A 19,972-nucleotide genomic window follows, 5' to 3' on the forward strand; every position below is an offset into this window, starting at 1 on the left:
TGCTTGAGGTGATCGAGGTGATTCTCTGCTGCTAAAGATTTGACAAGCATGTCGTCAATGTAAACTTCCATCGTCTTTCCAAGCATATTGGCAAACATTTGATTGACCAGCCTTTGGTACGTGGCACTTGCATTCTTTAGTCCGAACGGCATGACTTTGTAGCAAAAATCTCCTCGCTCAGTTATGAATGATGTCTTTTCTTGATCATTGGGATGCATTAAGATTTGGTTATAACCAGAGAAGGCATCCATGAAACTCAACAATTCACGTCCAGCTGTTGCGTCTACCATCATGTCAATGTGAGAAAGTGGAAACGAATCCTTCGGACATGCCTTGTTCAGATCAGTAAACTCGATACATACCCTCTATTTAACATTCTTCTTCTTCACAACTACTACGTTGGCTAACCAGTCGGGATAGTCAACCTTTCTGACTGATCCCACATCAATTAGTTTTTGTATCTCTTCATTTATCACCTTGTTACGATCGGGTGCGAATTTACGTCTTTTTTGCCTGACCGGTGGATAATCAGGGTCAACCTGCAACTTGTGAACAATAATGTTAGAATCAATACCTGTCATGTCCTCATGGGACCATGCAAAGCAGTGATGGTGTTTGATTAAGAATTCGATCAGCCTAGCTCGAAACTCGGGTGTAAGCTTTTTTCCAATCTGGACTGTATGGTATGGGAACTCCTTGCTAATGCACACATCATCTAGGTCTTCCATACTGGGTTCATCCGGTGCAAAGGTCGGACTAGACTGCTGTAGTTGCTATAATGTTGTCGATTTCTCTTTTAGCGAGTTTTGATAACAATCACGAGTAGCTTTTTGGGCTACCCATATTTCTTTCACTCCCCACTTAATTGGGAACCTGATCACTTGGTGGTATGTGGATGGCACAGCTTTCATGGAATGGATCCACGGCCGGCCCAAGATTGCATTATAAGTTGATGGAGAGTCAACTACAAGGAACTTCGTCTGTAGGTTGACTCCTTCTGCATAAACATGGAGTATGACCTCACCGACTGAGTGTTTTTGCTCTCCACTAAACCCAACCAATACTGTGGACTTGCGAATGATGGTGGCCTCATCGATCCCCATCTCCTTGAGAGCATTCAAAAATAAGATGTTAGAAGAGCCACCGTTATCGATCAATATACGTTTAGTAAAACAATTCGAAATAAATAAAGAAATGACTAAAGCTGTTGGGTTTTGTGCCCTAAATAAAACCAATTACAATCTGATTAGTTATCAATATAAGAAATTTGAAGTGATTTATGTTTGCATGAATTTTACATGCTTATGGTTTAATATGTTTTAATATATGCACAAAATCTGTTAAGTCCAGAACATATATTTATTCACAATTACAGTATTGTCAACACAGTGGAATGTGATTGTGATTATATGATTCAAAAGACTAAGTCCCTGTTTCATCAGTGTTTTGGATTTACACTGATGTGATAATCAGCGATGATGTGTACTTACACTTGGAGTAAGTGTTATGTTCTTTCCAGGACATTGGTAAAGTATACTAGTTTCGAATGTATGGAGTATACATTGGACTGGACCGATATTGAACTTAGTTAAGATATTATGAACTTACCGTTGTATCTTTCCAAGTCAATATCAATAGTTGATCTTAGATTAAAAGAATCTAAATCCTGATATGTTTAGGCTCAACTCAGGAGTGCTATTCATGTTCTTTAATTTATTAGTTAAGCCTACTTTTGGGTCAGGGTGATACGTATATTTTGGGAACATGATAGTATGATTGAGTGGGAGCGCTGAACATAAATATGGAATCTATAGCTTCTACTGGTGTATAGAAGTGAAGTGATGATTCCCTTCGAGCTTAGTTAAATAGAAGTAAATGGATGAGCTCTTGTTTTAGTGACTAATTCATAGATCACTAAAACATCATTTACAGGTAGCTAAGTGTTTTAAGGGGCCAAATACATTGAGGGGTGAAAACGGTAAAATTATCCCATCTCGATGTAAATCATCTATATAGAGGATCTTTGATCACATTAAGATTATAATAATGGTTAAATGAGATAGCATATCTGTTAGGTTTTTTGCCCTAAATAAAACTCCATTTCAATGTAATCTATTTTATTCAACATCAATAAAGAAACAAAAGTATTTTTTCATTCATTTGTGTATGTTTTGGTTCACTTTATCAATTGCTTGTCTATTTGATTTATAAATTCATCTTAAACCCTTTTCACATACTTGATCATGTTTATTGTGCTGTCATCACATTGGAAAGTAAACATGACTATGTGAATAAAGTTTCCTAGATTTATCAGACACAGGGTTTTACTGATATGATAATCTAAAACAAGAGTTTACTTGCATTTGGAGAAATGCTATGTTCTTTCCAGAACATTGGTTAAAGTAAAGCTCAGGTTGGATGCATGGAGTATGCATCGGAAGGGACCGATATTGAACTTTGACTTAGATTTAATTAAACTTACAGTAAAATCTATTCAAGTCAATATCGCCAACTTGATCCTAGATCAAATGTTCTTAATCCTGTTATGATTAGACTCAATCTTGAAAGGTTATTCATGTTCTTTGATTTGTTAGTTAAGCCTACTTTTAGGTCAGGGTGATACGTACATTTTGGGAACACGGTAGTGCAATTGAGTGGGAGCGCTAGCATAAACATGGAATCTATAGCTTCTATCTGGCGAATAGTAAGCAAAGGATGATCTCCTTCGAGCTTGACCAAACGAACAAAAATGGTGCATTACTCATTTCACATAAGCTGAAATATCATTTATATGGGGTCAAGTGTTTTAAGGATAAAATACATAGTAGGGTGTTACGGTAATCTAATCCCTTTACAGTGTAGATCATTCATATAGAGGATCATTGATCAAATTAGGATTATAACAATGGATAACTAATGATGCATCTATATGGTGGAACATATAGAGCATTCTATATACTGAGAGTGCAATTCTAAGTTCTATGCGTGGATTCAACGAAGAATTAATAAGTTAGTGAATTTTAGTGCTAAATTCTTGATCTACTTATTGGAAGCTCGGTTATATAGACACATGGTCCCCGCACTAGTTGAGATGATATTGTTTTTAAGACTCATGTAATTGGTTTTGATTAATCAATTATAATTCACAAATTAGACTATGTCTATTTGTGAAATTTTCACTAAGTAAGGGCGAAATTGTAAAGAAAGAGTTATTAGGGGCATATTTTTTAATTATGATACTTTGTATGGTTCAATTAATAAATATGATAAATGACAATATTATTTAATAATTATTTATAGTTATTAAATAGTTAGAATTGGCATTTAAATGGTTGAATTAGAAAATTGACATTTTTGAGAAAATCAGATACAAAAGTGTTAAAATTGTAAAATTGCAAAAAGCAAGGCCCAAATCCATCAAGCCATGGCCGACCACTTTTGTAGGCATTTTAAACTGATATTTTCATTATTTTAATGCCAAATAATTCAAACCTAACCCTAGTGGAATGCTATAAATAGATAGTGAAGGCTTCAGGAAAATTACACTTCTGAATCAGAAAAAACCTGAGCCTTCTCTCTCTTCCTTGGCCGCCACCCTCTCTCTCTCTTCTTCCTTCATATTTCGAACTTACCCTAGTGATTAGAGTAGTGCCCACACACAGCAAGCAATACCTCAATCATAGTGAGGAAGATCGTGAAGAAAGATCATCAGCAAAGGAGTTTCAGCATCAAGGATTCAGAGAAAGAGATCCAGGTTCAGATCTTGATAATACTCTGCTACAGAAAGGATACAAGGGTTAGAGATCTGAACGGAAGGAGTCATTTAATTCCGCTACACCCAATGTAAGGTTTCTTAAACTTTGTACGTGTTTATTTCATCGTTTTAGAAAGTTCATATTTAGGGTGTTAATAAACATACTTGTGAGTAGATCTAAGATCCTGGTAAAATAATTCCAACAATATCTATATCATGAAACCTATAGAATGCTCTATATAAGTTTGAGAGTGCAATTCTAAGTTCTAAGAGTGGATTCAATGAGGAATTAATAAGTAGGGATTTACTTAGTAAATTCAGTTCACTTATTGGAAGCTCAGCATAAAGATCCATGGTCCCCATTCTAGTTGAGACCATACTGCTTGTAAGACTCAATAATTGATTTGTAATTAATCAATTATAATTCTAAAGTTAGACTATGTCTAATTTGTGAATTTTCACTAAGCAGGGGTGAGATTGTAAAGAAAAGAGATTCTAAGTTTATTTATTAATTAAGAGACTCTATATGTCTAATTAATAATTATATTAAATGAAAATATTATTTAATAATCTATTTTAGTTATTAAATAATTAGTTTTGGCATTTAAATGGTTAGAATTGGAAAATTGGCGTTTTTGAGAAAATAAAAATAAAAATTGTGAAAACTGCAAAACCCAGGTAAGACCCAATAACACCTGTGGCCGACCACTTGAGAAGCTTTTTCCAATTAATATTTTCATTATTTTAATGCCAAATAATTACTAACCTAAACCTAGTAGTTGCCTATAAATAGAAAGTGATGACTCAGTCAAATAACAAGTTTTTCAAGCTTTTTGTCAGAAAATCAAAAATTGTTTTTTTTTTTCAGAAAAACTGAGCCTTCCACTTTCTCTATAGCCGACCCTATCGCTCTCTCTTTTCCTCTTCACAATTTCGAAACCTTAGTGATAGAGTAGTGCCCACACACAGCAAGTGGTACCTCAATCATAGATTGAAAGACTGTGAAGGATCACACACAAAGAGAAGGACATTCGGGCTCAGATCTTGATAATACTCTGCGACAGAAAGGATACAAGGGTTAGAGATTTGAGTGGAAGGAGACATTATTCCGCTGCCACCAATGTAAGGTTTTCTTAACTTTATATGTGTTTAATTATCGTTTAGATAGTTCATATTTAGGGTGTTAAACAACATACTTGTGAGTAGATCTAAGATCCTGGTAAAATAAATATCCAACAAAAGCATCATGGTGAGGATTAAGAAAATCTGAAGCTTCGTCGTCCACAAAGCTGATGGTCTGGCCTTTATAGGCTGTTGTTTGTTTCTTTGGTCTACCCTCTATCCCGACTATTTCACGTGCATGCCTCTTAGCGGCTGAGTATGTTACGCCGCTGACCTCTGACCCTCCAGAGATGACATTACATGTTCGGGTGCGCTGAGGTGGTTCTGGGGGTGTTGTTGGCCTCTTGTCTGCTTCCGTCACGGTCATCTTTCCCTTGTTTGATAAAAAATCTTGCAATTGACCTTTGCGCAAGAGTCCAGCCACTTCATACCTTAATGTTATGCATTCTGGAGTGGTATGTCCGTGGTCATTATGAAATTCACACCTCTTTGTCATGTCGCGCATTGCCGCTGATTTTTTAATATTTTCAGGCCACTTGACTTGGTTTCCCATTCCTTTCATTACTGCAACTACTTCGACAAGGCTAATGTTCAGGTTGTATTCAGGAATCGGTCCCTAGTCTGATTCCCTCATCCGTCGAGGTAGTGTTGTCTTTGCAATGTAATCTCTTGGTCTGTGTGAGTGGGTGGAGTTCTCGCTATCTCTGTATGATTGTGATCTGTTGGTTGGATAAGGTTCTGAATAATGGTAGGACTGCCGTCGCTCTACCCTCTTCGGTACTCTATTGTCGCGAGAGTAAGAGTAGGATGTTGTCAATTTTCTATTGGATTCGTCTTCCTCCCACTTGATCTGCGCCCAAGCTTTGGCAAGCACGTCCTCCATTGTCCTGCATGGATATTTTGTTAGTTCTTTATAAAGGTCAGATTCTACCTGCAGGCCTTTACGGAAGGCGGTAATGGCTGTGTCCACGTTGCATGCTGTGATGGAAACTTTTTCAACATTGAATCTTGCCACATAGTCTCGTAAGGATTCGCCTCTCCTTTGTTTGATGCGGTATAGGTCATCTGAGAGTTTCTCCAATTTCCTACTTCTCGCAAATTGTTCTACAAAAACATCTGTTAATTGAGCAAAAGAAGAAATCGAATTATTGGGTAAATTCGTATACCATTGGAGGGCTGGGCCAACCAAGCTAGACCCAAACCCCTTACACATGCATGCCTCGTGCAACTCGCGAGGGATGGCAGCAGTGAACATCCTTTGCTTATAACTAGCTATATGATCGTTTGGATTGCTTGTTCCGTCATACATCCTCATTAATGGGAACACAAACTTCTTTGGCATCTCGACCAATGTAATGGCATCACCAAAAGGTGAGTCGGCAAAACTGCTAGGCAAACTTTTCTTTATTGGCGTTGGAACCCCTGAGATACGTTGGACCATTGCTTCTATCCCTTCGAACCTCCGAGCGATCGCTCGTTCAATCAAATCCTCCTGAGTTAGAGTATGAATGGTGGTATGACCTGCATCAACAGAAGATGGATTCAGATTGGAGTTTAGCATAAACTGTGTGGCAGTTACCTGTGATGGTGGGAGTCCTTCAAAAGGAGACGTTGTTGGACGATCAGATGTTGTAGTGGCAACCCCCAAATTACTAGTCGATGGGAGGCTGACTGTAGGCAGGCTAGTTGTAGGAAGGCTGACCGTAGGCAGACCAGATGTAGGAAGGCTGACCGTAGGCAGGCCAGTTGCAAGAAGGCTGACCGTAGGCAGGCCAGTTGTAGGAAGATTGACTATAGGCAGGTCAGAGGCCACATTGTTGGTCGTTAGACCTCCAGAGTTTGTCCCATCTATTTGCATATCAGTATGTTCAGATTGTTGAGGTTGAGAGCCTCCTACGACAGAATGACTTCCTAACGTTGGAGTCGATGTCCCTCCGAGTGTTTGTTGATCAGAGACTTGGGTCTCTGTTCTTATAGGAGTTGAGTCTAGTGATGCCATTGGTGCAATTGGAACTCGGAACGACTTTGAGCAACACCAGGAGTCGTCATGGTAGCCTTCAGTGACTCCATTTGTGATTTTATTGCGGCATTTTCACTCCTAAATGCTGCGTTCTCCTCCTTAAAGGTTGCATTTTCTCGCTCCAGAACTCCAGTTCGTTCAGCCATCTCGCGCATCTGGGCCATTATTGTGGCAAGTTTTTCATTGACATTGGGTTGTTCTTGGGCAACAAACTCTCCTTCTTCTGCAATCTGAAGTGTGGTAATGATAGATCGCCTTGCTCACAGTCAGTTTATCAGGGCTCCACGGTGGGCGCCAAATTGGAGACGCTAAAATCTACAATGATCGGAATGAGCGTTAGTGGGCACCGACAACCTGCGAAACAAAGATAAAAGGATGACCGTGAGACCTTGGGATACTGGGATGGTGCCGGCCGAAGGCACTCCGACGGTCAAGTCAGTAAATTTATAGTGCGAAGTAGAAAAGAAAATAAGAAATGTAAATAAATACTTCCTGTGTCTATGGTTATGTGATGATCGACGGTCAAACCTTGCTCACCGGAATGAGAAAGAGTACGTCAGATCGTAGAGAAATGATAAGTTTAGTCGTAAAACTATAGAGAGAGTGTGTGAATATTCGTATATCTTTCGATGCCCTCACCCAGTCCCAGTGTGGGCCTATTTATTATCTTAAGAAAACGACTATCTCTTGAAACGTGGTCCGTCCCTAGAGAAACGATCTTCCCCCACTTCTCCAGGGATGAGCGTCATCTTTTAGGTTCGTTCCTGGATGAGCACCCTCCCCTTAGCATATCACTTAGAGGGTTGATATTCTTGCTCCGCTGTGCTAGGGAAGATCGCTATTTTCGTGGGTTAGTTGGGAAACTTAATGTTCTTCTTCCTTCACACGTCAACCCTAACATTACACTTTAAGATCAAGCTTTATTGTGGGTTGGACATTCGAATATGGGTATGACCCAAAAGGCATGGATTGGGCGTGGCCCATGTGAGCCATTGGGCTTACGGGTTCCTTGTTTCTGACTTATAAGTGGGCTTTGTAAGTACTTTGATTGTTGGGCCTTTTCGTTGGGCTTAGAGCAATTTTTGGCCACTACAGAATCCTAAACTATTAGGTGAGAACTAATTCTAAGATGATAGTACAATAATGTAAAACTTTAATTAGCTGTACACATAACAAAAATTCACAATATTCATAGCATTCAAAGAGAAAAATAAAAAAAAATTAATATGAGAGAAATCAAGAGTAATATTCATTATTAACAATCAATAATTCATGTTTTAGGATTTTGAAATAAACCTTAACTAAAAAGAAACAACTCTATACTATTCATCATAATTAAAAAGCAAATAGATAGGAAAAGAAAAGAACTAAATTGATGAACAATTGATGAAGCAATCTTCCTCTTCTCCTATTTCTTTGAGTTTCTCTCTTAAAAACGCAATCTAAAAGTCTCTAAAAATGAACCTTAAAAGTCCTATTTATACCCCATAAAAATCTTATGATTTAAAAAAGATAAAATTTGGAAAAATCTGGAATCGTGCTCTCGCCGCGACGAAAGTTGAGGCTCACCTCGGCCATGACTTTGTTGGGTTTTGTGTCCTAAATAAAATCAATTTCAATATAGTCAGATTTACTAATTAATAAAGATCAGAAATCGCATTTTATGTTGCATGATTCACATGATTTATTTCATGATTTTTTATAATGTATAAATTCTATTAAGTCCAGAACATATGCATTTGTTCATGATTATAGTGTTGCCAGCACAGTGGAATATAATCATGAGCATATGTTCAAAAGTTTAATTCCCTGATTTGCCAGTGCACTTGATTTAGACTGGCATGATAATCAACGGTAAGTATTCTTACATCTTGGATAAGTGTTATGTCCTTTACAGGGCATTGGCAAAGTTTACCAGTATCGGATGTATGGAGTATACATTGGAAGGGACCGATATTGATCTTAGATAAGATATCCTAAACTTACTGTTATATTTTTCTAAGTCAATATCAATGGTTGATCTTAGGTCTATGAATCTTAATCCTGACATGGTTAGGTTCGATCTCAAGAGTGTTATTTATGTTTTTTAATTTGTTAGTTAAGCCTACCTTTTGGTCTGGGTGATACGTACATTTTGGGAACATGATAGTACAATTAAGTGGGAGTGCTAATCATAGATATGGAATCTATAACTTCTATAAGTTTTTAGAAGTGAAACGATGATTTCCTTCGAGCTTGGCTGAATAGAGATAAATGATTGAGATCTCATTTCAGTAATTATATTAGTTTACTGAAATATCATTTATAGGTAGCTAAGTGTTTTAAGGATAAAATACATTGAAGGGTAGAACGGTAAATTTATCCCTATTCAGTGTAGATCATATATAGAGGATCCTTGACTATTAGGATTGTAACAATGGATAATCATAACGTATCTATATCGTGGTACATATAGAGCCTTCTATATAACTGAGAGTGCAATTCCAAGATCTATAGTGGTACAATAAGGAATTAATAAGTTAGGGAATTTATTTGGTAAATTCTAGATTTGCTTATTAGAAGCTCGGTTATATAGGCCCATGGTCCCCTCACTAGTTGAGATAATACTGCTTGCAAACTCAGTTAATTGATTTTAGTTAATCAATTATAATTCTAAAATTAGACTATGTCTTAAATAAGAATTTTCACTAAGCAAGGGATTAATTGTGAAGAAAAGAGGTTTTGTGGTCAATTTGTTAATTAAGAGACTTTGTATGGTCTAATCAATAAATTACATAAATGACAATTTTATTTAGTAATTCACGTATTATGGACCTTTCTCATTCGATCCAATTTTAACCGCCTTTACGATATTTCGCACCAGAATCATCGAGAATTCGTTTTACTTTTTTTAAAGCCACGCCGGCAACTCGCGTCTTCAAAAGAGACTTTGAAAGCCCTTTAAACCAGTGTAGGTTACCTTAGATGTGGGGGCAGAACTCACTGCTATTGAGTGGATGGGTTTAGGGAGGGTTTATGGTTAGTTTTTTTTAATCATTTTTTTAAAATTTATTTTAGTGTTGTTTTACAGCTGTTTTGCCGTGATTATTTATTTGACGTCGATTTTTCTATTTTTGTTCCATCTTGTTGGAATTAATGAATGTTTTCAGCCATTCTCGTATAGAAAAAAGAAAGGCAAAGACAGTATAAATATAATTTTTGTCGTATAACAATATAAATGTAAAATTTATCTAAAATCTAATATTTTTGTAAAATTCTCAAAGTTTTTCCACATGTGAAATTGAACTCGAAACTTGAAGTCCGAAACTTGTATTTTCTATTTTTTTTTTTTTTGGGATAAGTTGATTTTTTTTTATTACATATTAACTAAATATAACTTTAAAATAATTTTAATTAATAAATACCTTTTTTTTATAATCAAAGTATAAAATATAACCTCACATAACATATTAAAATTAGAGTTTCTAATGTAGATAATAAAATTAGGTATAAATTAAAAATAATAAAATGAATGTAAAAATTAAAATAAAAAATAAAAAATGATATAATTTTTTTGTTTTTTTTTTTTGATGATGATAACGTTGGGTCACTATTGGAATTAACACAAAATCAATCAAATGAAAACAAAAGCGGTATCGATACCATTCTACGAAGCATAGCTGTGCCTGCCTGTGTGGCCTGTGGTGGCACTGTTCTTACCCGCATTTTAATCTTTTTGCAAACACCACTCTCTCAGGGTTCTTTTACGGGTACTGCTATGCTTTTCTCTATCTCTCGAACCCAACGTTGTGTATTTCGTTTATATCTTTTACGAATGAAAGTTGGGATTTTTACGTCTATTGATTACAAATTCATTTTCACACCTTTGTCTGATTTTAGGTGCTGGACCTCGAATGGGTCCTTTACCGCTAACCATTGAGGCCAAAAGCTCTACACTGGTTTCTGCAGGTAACCCATTTCTTATTTTTTTTGTTTTTCTTTTATGGGTTGAAGTTGAATAATATGCATGACATGGTGTATTGTATAATTGTTAGTAGTAATTCTTATGGAATACAATAATGCCTAATCAACTATGGTATTCTGAGTTCAGCTTCATTTATTTATTTTTTTTTTATTTTTTGCATATTAAAAAGAATGAATGCAAATGTAGTAGTATCGTAACGTGCTTATATTTTCTTAAATAAAAGTTTAGTAAGCTCAAACCGGCATCCCAAATGCCCAACTTTAACTTCTCAGAAGTTGAGGTAATGTTGGCTCATTCTATATTTGATATGCCCAGCTGGTACTTTCTACTTCAATTTTTTTTCTTTTCTTTTTTGCTGGTATTCTTATGTTCCTTGGGTAAATCTACTGCATTCTTATGTTTTGAACTGACCTTAAACCTTTCTGGGCATCTGAAGAAACCAAATATTTCTGTTATATTGCTCCCATCTGTGTTGAATGATACTTTATATTGGGAATTGGAATGGTTCCTGATCTATTAACAACAATGATATTATGAATCGCTTTAAGGAACTCCTTAGCCCTTAGATTGAGCTCTGAAGTAAGGATTTTTCCTTTCGAGGGATGCGCCTATTCGACATGTTCATATTAAGTTAAGGGATGTGGTTATTCGACATGTTAAGATTAAGTTATGGTAGTTGTTGATTTCAGCTTACTGATCTCTGACACTCTTAGATTTTTTTTTTCTCTCTTCTCTTGTGTGGCTTTTAACATAATGAAGGAATAAGAAAGCCATAAGGAACGTAAGGTGAAAAATTTAATATAGCTTTGATGGCTATAGAATAATCTCAAGGGGACTGAAAACAGAAAATTTTATGCAGATTTAAGAAGGAAACAAGTGGTCCTTCTTCCTTATCTTTTTTGTCACTGGTTTTTTCATGACCAAAGTTTAGCTTCTAAAAATAGCCTACAAACATAACATGGCACAGCAGAATTTCCCCAATGCCTTGCAAGTTCTCAAATGCAGTCCCAAATGCTAACTATTGATTTGTATTCCTTTCTTTTTAGTACTTTATGTATTGTAGACATTTGCTCTATCTTTGACCAAATGATGTGATTTTGCAGATCCATGCCACAAGAGCGGGCAAAACTTGTCACTTAAAAGAAAGAAGATTTTTGCAGCTGCTAGCATGGAAGCACAAAAGCCATTTGACTTTTTCCGTACTTTATTTGGTAGGCTACAATTACTTTAATTGAAGATCCCATAGAGAATATAATTTTGGTGTTCAAATTCCTTATATATTACTCTCACATATTAAATCGTGGTTAATGAACCTCAATTTGTGCTCTTACTCTTCAAGTTGTTGATCATGCTGAAAAAATTAATTTGAACTCTAAATGATGACATATCCATGCTACTATTCCAAACTCTATCTCTCTTTCATGTGAAAATGTCTGTTTTGTCATTACGATTGTTTATCATGTAGACTTTGGATATGTATTCCTGAATCAATGGAAAGTTAGCTACCGACAGGAATGCACAATTAGGTTTTGCATAGCTAGAAATTGCAGATTTCCATATTACTACTCCAATTTAGCTTGTGATGAGTGGCTTTTCTAAGTTCCTCGGCGACGGTTTAGGAAAGAGTGCTAATTTTGGCTGGATTTAATGAGTCCCTGGCCTCTTATCTTTCAAAAAGCTGATGTCAATTTGAAGGAAATTATGAGCTCATTGAAGATAGATATATACTTCTGCGCTGGAAAGGAATATTTTTTCGACTAACTGAGATCAAGGAATGTATTTTTTTTTTTTTCATTTTTTTATATCTCTAAATAATGGAGAATCACAACAAGCGTCTACGATATTGTTTAGTTATGGCCTTTTAGATAGGGGAATGACATTTAAGTCTATACCTATAGAGAGTACAGGAGAGTGGATATCCCTTTGTTATACCATCGATATCTCTGAGCATGTCTCCTTAACATACTGATATGCTTGTTTTGGCTAATCTGGTGGATTTTGCAGAGGGGACCATAGCAGGAGGGACAGCTGGTGTTGTTGTTGAAACTGCTTTATACCCTATTGATACCATAAAGACACGGCTGCAGGCAGGTTAAATATGAATTTCAACATTTGAAATGAAACATAATGTCCCATGAGGGGCTATTTGGTTCAGTCAAACTTGTAATGTCAATTTATTGATGCAGAATTCCACGTTGTTTACTCAGACTACTTTTAACCTTTTTTTTTTTTTTTACTTTTTCTTCTTCTTTTTCTTTTTGTTTTCTTTCAATTTTTTATAATTTGTGTTTGCAATTTTTTGATGATGACTCTAATTGTCATCAATTTTATTACAGGCTGTTCGTGGTGGAGGTAAAATAGTTTGGAAGGGTCTTTATTCTGGATTGGCTGGTAATCTTGCTGGTGTCTTACCGTAAGTACTTTGAACTGAATTCACGCATGTGGACATACTTGTTTAAGAATTTGATATGTGTTTTGTCTGTTATGTCTCATTTGTTTGATAATAATTACTTACTCTTTTGGCTTTTCTTTTCTATTTTGCAAATATATTTGTTGCACTTATAAGAAGATATAATTTCCGTATATACAGGGCTTCTGCAATCTTTGTAGGTGTTTATGAACCTACGAAGCAGAAACTATTGCGGATGGTTCCTGAAAATCTTTCTGCTGTAGCTCACCTGGTAAGAGAGTTATGCTAATACTTTGGTCATTGGTGAGTTTAATAAAATGTTGTATACCTCACTATAATGATTTATATTGACCCTTAGAGTATTGGAGTACGTTCCTCCAGAAAAAATTAACTGAAGTACATATTCACAAATGTATATGTAGTAGCATATCTAGCTCTCTAGATAATATTATGTATAATATATGCTCTTGGGCCTAGTTTGATATGTGGGATAGGATAAATTTAGATTGCATTATGAAAAATAACGAGAAATAGCTTTAGATTAGTGAATTGATCATTTGCAATCAATAAGGATGAGAAAAGAAAATGGATACAAAGTTACAACTTTCTTTTTATACAGATAGTGATGATGTATATGAAGAGGAAGATTGTGTAGGATTAAACTATCTTGAGTTCCTCAATGAGATTAAAGTACTCTACGCTAGGTGGATTAATGTTCTAATATGTAATTTAATTCAATAACAAAAACATGAGAGAATAATTGTCCAATTCTATCCTATCATATTCTACTCTCCGAAAAGTGACCGGGTATAAGCTATCTTCAGTAAAGGCTTACTTTTTTTTTTGGCATGATTGTTGGGTTACTGTTTTTGAGTGATATCTTATTTGGTGGGCAATCTAATGCAGACTGCAGGTGCTATAGGGGGACTAGCTGCTTCCCTCATTCGTGTTCCAACAGAGGTATCTTGTTTGGTTTTTCATGTTCAAGAAAATACAAATTTTTTTACCTGACCAATTCTACTTTCGTTATAACCTAGGTTGTTAAGCAAAGGATGCAAACTGGGCAATTTGCTTCAGCCCCTAATGCTGTTCGCCTTATCGTTTCTAAGGAGGGTTTTAAAGGACTCTACGCAGTAAGTGGTTCCCCAGCTTTAGTGACGTTCTTTCTTTGTTAAAAAGGAAAATCATTGTAATCTCTCTTGTTGGAAAAGCTGATCTTTCTAATTTGTTTTTATATTTATAGGTTGAGCTACTTTTCTTATTATTGTTGTTGTTGCTGTTTTCACCTTGTGGGATTGTAGGGATATGGATCCTTTCTATTAAGAGATTTGCCCTTTGATGCAATCCAATTTTGCATGTACGAACAGCTTCGGATTGGTTATAAATTGGCGGTAAGCTCCTAATTGTACATTTTATGATGTTTATAGGTGTACAAATCAGAAGATAAAATATTGGAGAATAACAATGACTTTAGAGAATTTCAATGTTTGCTAGTAACCAAAACGATTATAATGTGAATGGCATAGAAGTTGGAAAGCTCTAACGTATTATCGTTTTTATATGCGTCTCCTTGTTAAATCTTGATCCTGTTTTTATTGGTATTGTATGCAGGTAAAGAGAGAGTTGAATGATCCTGAGAATGCTTTAATTGGTGCTTTTGCCGGTAAGATGATATTTAAGTCATGATTCCATATGCAGCCATCTACACAGTTATTATAATAGCATTCTATTACTATGTGTAGAAATATTTTCTGTTACCGAGTTAAATTATATGAATTTTTCAGTGGAACTGGTTCATATCAATTATATACTAAGAGTCTAAGAGACTCTTTGTTACCATGTCTGAAATGCGAACAATATTATTCTTGTGTATTCTAGCTAACAGAGTGAATAATCTGTACTCTGAATTAGTATAAGATTGTGGTTCATAAAGTAGGAATGCAGGGGAAGGCAGTATTGGGACAGAATATCATTATTAGTTTCGATTACTGATAATGTTGGCTGAAGGCAGATAACCAGAGACACCATTGTTGTCCTTTGTAATAATTTGTATATATTTACAGGAGCATTAACTGGAGCTGCAACCACTCCCCTTGATGTGATAAAAACAAGGCTGATGGTTCAGGTAGTGAATCTGTGTCCCTCTTATCTAGACATAAATTTTACTTACTCTTCTAAGCATATTTGCACTTTTCAGCAATTTATGAAGTTTTCCTTTCATGCAATCAAATAGAACTGTTCCGTTTAAAGCCATAATATTGTTTTTCTTTTCTTCTTCTTTTAAGGGATCGGGCAACCAGTACAAAGGTATCTTAGATTGCGTTCAAACTATTGTGAGAGAAGAAGGGCCTCCAGCTCTGTTGAAGGTATGCATACATTTCTATGTTGTCCTTTTCTAAACACTGTTTTTCAAGTGAACTCAAGATTGTAATGCATTATGATTCTACTTTTCCTGCAGGGAATTGGACCAAGAGTACTGTGGATAGGGATAGGCGGATCAATCTTTTTCGGTGTTCTCGAGCGCACCAAACGGTTACTTGCTGAGAGGCAACCTGTTGTTCAACAAGACTCAAAGAAGGCTAACTAACATATAGATGAAGCAGGACGCTTACAAATAGAGTTTTAGGTCTTTTTTCATTCTATTGTTTTCAGCTCAGTTCAGTTCAGTTTTAGTTTTATTTATTTTATTATTTTTCTTCTCCCCTTCTCTAATTCCAGGCGTACCATCATCTTAAGATTCGTTTATTTGGTTTTGACTCCACAATAAATTGATTTTGAGTATCTCATTTTCCTCGAGAAATCTAAGACTTTTGTAATTGACTAGTATATTCTCATTTTTTTTTAAATATATAATTAGAATAGAATAAAGAAAAAGACTTTTTTATTTTAAATTTCAAAATAGGTTTTTTTTTTTTTTTTTTTTTTTTTTTTTTATTTTTACAAAAAACCACATACATATATTAAAATTCATATAGTAATCCACATAGAAACTACCGTAGCAACCGAAACAGTAAATTAAAAAAAAAATAATATAAGAGGTAATTCTCTTAAAAAAAAAAAACACATTTTAAAATGTAAAAAAAAATGAGTAAAATTGTATGTATAGTTTTATAAAAAAAATAAATAAATAAATAAATTAATGCATATTATTTAATAAGAATTTTCTATTTAATTTAAATTATAAATTCAAGGGAAATTGCTCCATATATGATTTTTTAACTTTTTTCTTTTCTTTTCAAATTTACGATTTTTGTAGTTTCTATGTGGGTTGCTATGTGGAATTTGGTTGCAATTTAGGTTGCTTCGTTAATTGTTATAAGATTTTTTACGTGGAATTCTGTAAAAATGCAAAAAAAAAAAAAACTATTTTGAAGTTTAAAAATAAAAAAACCAAATATTTCCACTTTTTTATTTTTAAAAAAAAAAAACTTGAACCAAATTATATTGGGATGATTACATAAGGCACTATTTTTGTAAAAAAAATTACATTTTCTACATTTTTACGGTTTTCCATAGAAACAACATGAAAACAACAAGAAAACTACATAAAAGTAACATGAAAATAACATTTAAATAACATCAAAATAACAACAAAAAATAACATGCAGATAACAAAAAATCAACAACAAATTAACAAGAGTACAATATAAAAAGACTGTATTTTTTGTAAATAAAATCAAAAAAATCGTAAAAATATTTAAAATTTTGTGAAACCGTATTTTTGTAATTTTTTAGTTATTTTTGTGTATTTGTGAAATTAACCCAATTATATTTCAATCCAAAACAATTAAATATAAATTTATTATATTAAAAACATACGCAATAAGTATTATTATAAAAACAACAAATAAGTTTTTTTTGTTTTGGTAAGGAAAAACAACACATAAGTTTAATTATAAGCCACATACATATGAATTTTTTTAGCTAATTTATATATATATATATATATATATATACATATATATAGGATTTTTGTTAGGTGAGAGCACCACTTTTGCTCTCACCTATAAGAGCATTTTGTTTTGGTTTTGATTGGTTTAAAATGAGGGTGTATAGAATTAAAATGAGCTGTGAAATATGATTAAAATGAGACTCTAATTGTTATGCTTTATTCAGGAGCAATGGGAAGCTTGTGTATCGAGTAGCATTGTCGACAAAGTGGCGGCTATTCAGGGCCCTCTTGGTGTGTGGGGAAGGAGCTTAACTGATAATTTCAAGGAGAGAATTCGAAGCTCTAAAACCAGAATTGGTCTCCTTAAAGGCCAGTTGGATGTTGATTCTCTTACTGAGTATAAGAAGGTGAGACAACAACTTGCTAAAATTTATCATCAAAAAGAAATCTTTTGGAGGCAAAGATCGAAGCAGTATTGGCTTAGGGAGGGTGACCAAAATACAAGATACTTACATGCTGCTACTAGCTCAAGAAAAAATAATTTCATCCATGAATTAAAGGATGAGACCGGTGCTTGGGTCCAATGGGGGTCAGGTTTGTCTCAGGTTATGATAGATTATTTCACTGATATTTTTCACTCTATGGGGTCGAGTTGTGCTGAAGTTCTTGATGTTATACAACCATCCATTCAATAAGAGGACAATATTACTCTTTTACAACCAGTTTTAAAGGAGGAAGTTAGGCATGCTGTCTTCCAAATGCAGACAAGTCACCTGGGCCGGATGGATTGACGTCTGCTTTTTATCAGAAGTACTGGCATATTATGGGTAAAGATGTTGTGAAGATGGTTTAGGATTTCTTCCAATCTAAGACCATGCCTCGGGGCCTAAATGCTACTAATCTCGTTCTCATTTCGAAGAAGTCTCCTTCTGTTATGGGTGACTTGAGGCCTATTGCTCTTTGTAATGTATCGTATAAAATCATTTCGAAAGTCATGGCTAATCGGCTCAAAAATCGAAGGTCATCTCGGAGTTTCAGAGTGCGTTTATTCCTGGTAGGCTCATTACTGACAATGTTCTTATTTCGTTTGAGATCTTACATTACCTTAGACGTAAGCAACATGGGAAGAATGGTTGTATGGCTCTAAAACTAGATATGAGTAAAGCATATGATAGAATTGAATGATCTTTCTTACAAGCTATTTTATTACAGATGGGTTTTACAGAGGCTTGGGTTGATATGATCATGGAATGTCTTCGAACTATTTCATATAACATTGTTCATGGTGGAGAAAGTTTGGGTCCTATTGTCCCATCTCGAGGAAACCGTCAGGGAGATCCGCTGTCGACGTATCTGTTTATTATTTGTGTGGAAGGTCTGTCTGCTCTTATTCGGTTGTAAGAGGAGAGGAAGTGGCTTCATGGTTTTCGGGTGGTTAGGGGGGCTCCTTGTGTCTCCCATATGTTGTTTGCTGATGACAACTTTCTCTATTGTAAGGCAATCAGGGAAGAGGCTCAGCATGTCCAGGAGTAGCTTAATACTTTTGAAAGGGCATCGGGCTAGAAGGTGAACCTGGGTAAGTCTTCTATTTTCTTCAGTTTTAACACCGATGCCAGGACTCGTGAATCTATTTTGTCTACTCTTCATATGAGGGCAGCGGATTACCATAGTTTTTATCTTGGGCTGCCTAGTATGGTGGGAAGAAATAAGAGTGTTACCTTCGACTTTGTAAAAGAGAAGGTGAGAAAGAGAATTCACAATTGGGATAGTAAGCTTCTGTCTAGAGTAGGTAAGGAAGTGCTTATGAAATTGGTTATCCAATCGTTACTGACATGTGCTATGAGTGTTTATTTTGATCCCGTTGGAAATTTGCGAAGATGTGGATCGACTTATGGGTAGGTTTTGGTGGCACATTAAGTCTTCACAAGGTCAAGGCATTCATTGGAAGAGTTGGGATAAGCTTTGTCTGCACAAGCATAAAGGAGGCTTGGGTTTTCGTAACCTCTGAGATTTTAACTTAGCTATGTTAGGCAAGCAAGGTTGGAGGCTTTTGACGAATACTAGTTCCTTAGTGGCTCCGGTTTTTAAACCCAGGTATCACCCCCATTCTTCGTTCCTTGATGTTGAGCTAGGTGCTAATCTAAGCTATGTTTGACGAAGTGTTCTAGAGGCAAAATTTGTGGTTAAGCTGGGTGCGAGATGGAGAGTTGGAGCTTGTTTCTCTATACATGTTCTTAATTAACCATGACTTCCGTGCAAGGAGAATCCGTATGTTATCTCTACTCATGTGGCTCTTCATGATTGTAGGGTCAATAATTTATTAAAAGTTGATTCTCTTGAATGGGATGAGGAAGTTCTTCAGGATTTATTTGTTCAAAGGGATGTTGATTTAATTCATCGTATTCCTTTGTCCCCTTTTTCGGTTGAGGATACTTGGTTTTGGATGTTTAAGACTTATGGGGATTATTCTGTCAAAAGTGCTTATCGCGCCTTGTAGGTAAGCAATGGTAGGTGGAATTCTCAAGACAATTCAGGTTTTTAGAGAAAATTTTGGAACTTGAAATTGCCACCTAAGGTGAAGAATTTTCTTTGGCGGGGTCTCACCAATTGTCTCCCTACTCTTGTTTCTCCTTCGGTCTAAAATGGTTCATGTGAGCGGATTGTGTCCGTTGTGTAATTGGGAGGATGAGACCATTTTTCATCTAATGGTCAGCTGCTCTTTCATAAAGAGCTGCATTGACAGAGGGCTGGGAGTTTCGGTTGGAGGAGGAGAAGCTGCTGTTTTTGGCAGCTGGTTTGATAACTTCTGC

General features: G+C 35.4%; 3 protein-coding genes across 3 annotated transcripts; 2 read left to right on the plus strand and 1 right to left on the minus strand.

Moving 5' to 3' along the window:
- Positions 1 to 773: 773 nt before the first annotated feature.
- LOC133036935 (uncharacterized) lies at positions 774 to 5,438 on the minus strand. The gene is made up of 2 exons (XM_061113715.1): positions 4,992 to 5,438; positions 774 to 1,106 (listed from the first exon to the last, which is right to left on the minus strand). The coding sequence occupies exons 1-2, from the start codon at positions 5,436 to 5,438 to the stop codon at positions 774 to 776; spliced, it is 780 nt and encodes a 259-aa protein (XP_060969698.1).
- A 5,051-nt stretch (positions 5,439 to 10,489) lies between these two features.
- Positions 10,490 to 16,153, plus strand: LOC115715086 (S-adenosylmethionine carrier 1, chloroplastic/mitochondrial). The gene is made up of 13 exons (XM_030643885.2): positions 10,490 to 10,645; positions 10,776 to 10,844; positions 11,964 to 12,071; positions 12,865 to 12,947; positions 13,197 to 13,273; positions 13,451 to 13,541; positions 14,177 to 14,230; positions 14,308 to 14,403; positions 14,572 to 14,661; positions 14,882 to 14,933; positions 15,334 to 15,395; positions 15,556 to 15,636; positions 15,729 to 16,153. The coding sequence occupies exons 2-13, from the start codon at positions 10,790 to 10,792 to the stop codon at positions 15,855 to 15,857; spliced, it is 978 nt and encodes a 325-aa protein (XP_030499745.1). The 5' UTR covers positions 10,490 to 10,645; positions 10,776 to 10,789; the 3' UTR covers positions 15,858 to 16,153.
- Positions 16,154 to 18,036: 1,883 nt separating this feature from the next.
- Positions 18,037 to 19,659, plus strand: LOC133036936 (uncharacterized). Its single transcript, XM_061113716.1, has 5 exons — positions 18,037 to 18,216; positions 18,375 to 18,559; positions 18,660 to 18,728; positions 18,779 to 19,057; positions 19,470 to 19,659. Exons 1-5 carry the CDS (start codon positions 18,037 to 18,039, stop codon positions 19,657 to 19,659), a joined length of 903 nt encoding a protein of 300 aa, XP_060969699.1.
- Positions 19,660 to 19,972: the final 313 nt, after the last annotated feature.

This window comes from Cannabis sativa, chromosome 4 (assembly GCF_029168945.1).
Source record: "Cannabis sativa cultivar Pink pepper isolate KNU-18-1 chromosome 4, ASM2916894v1, whole genome shotgun sequence".
Lineage (NCBI taxonomy): Eukaryota > Viridiplantae > Streptophyta > Magnoliopsida > Rosales > Cannabaceae > Cannabis > Cannabis sativa.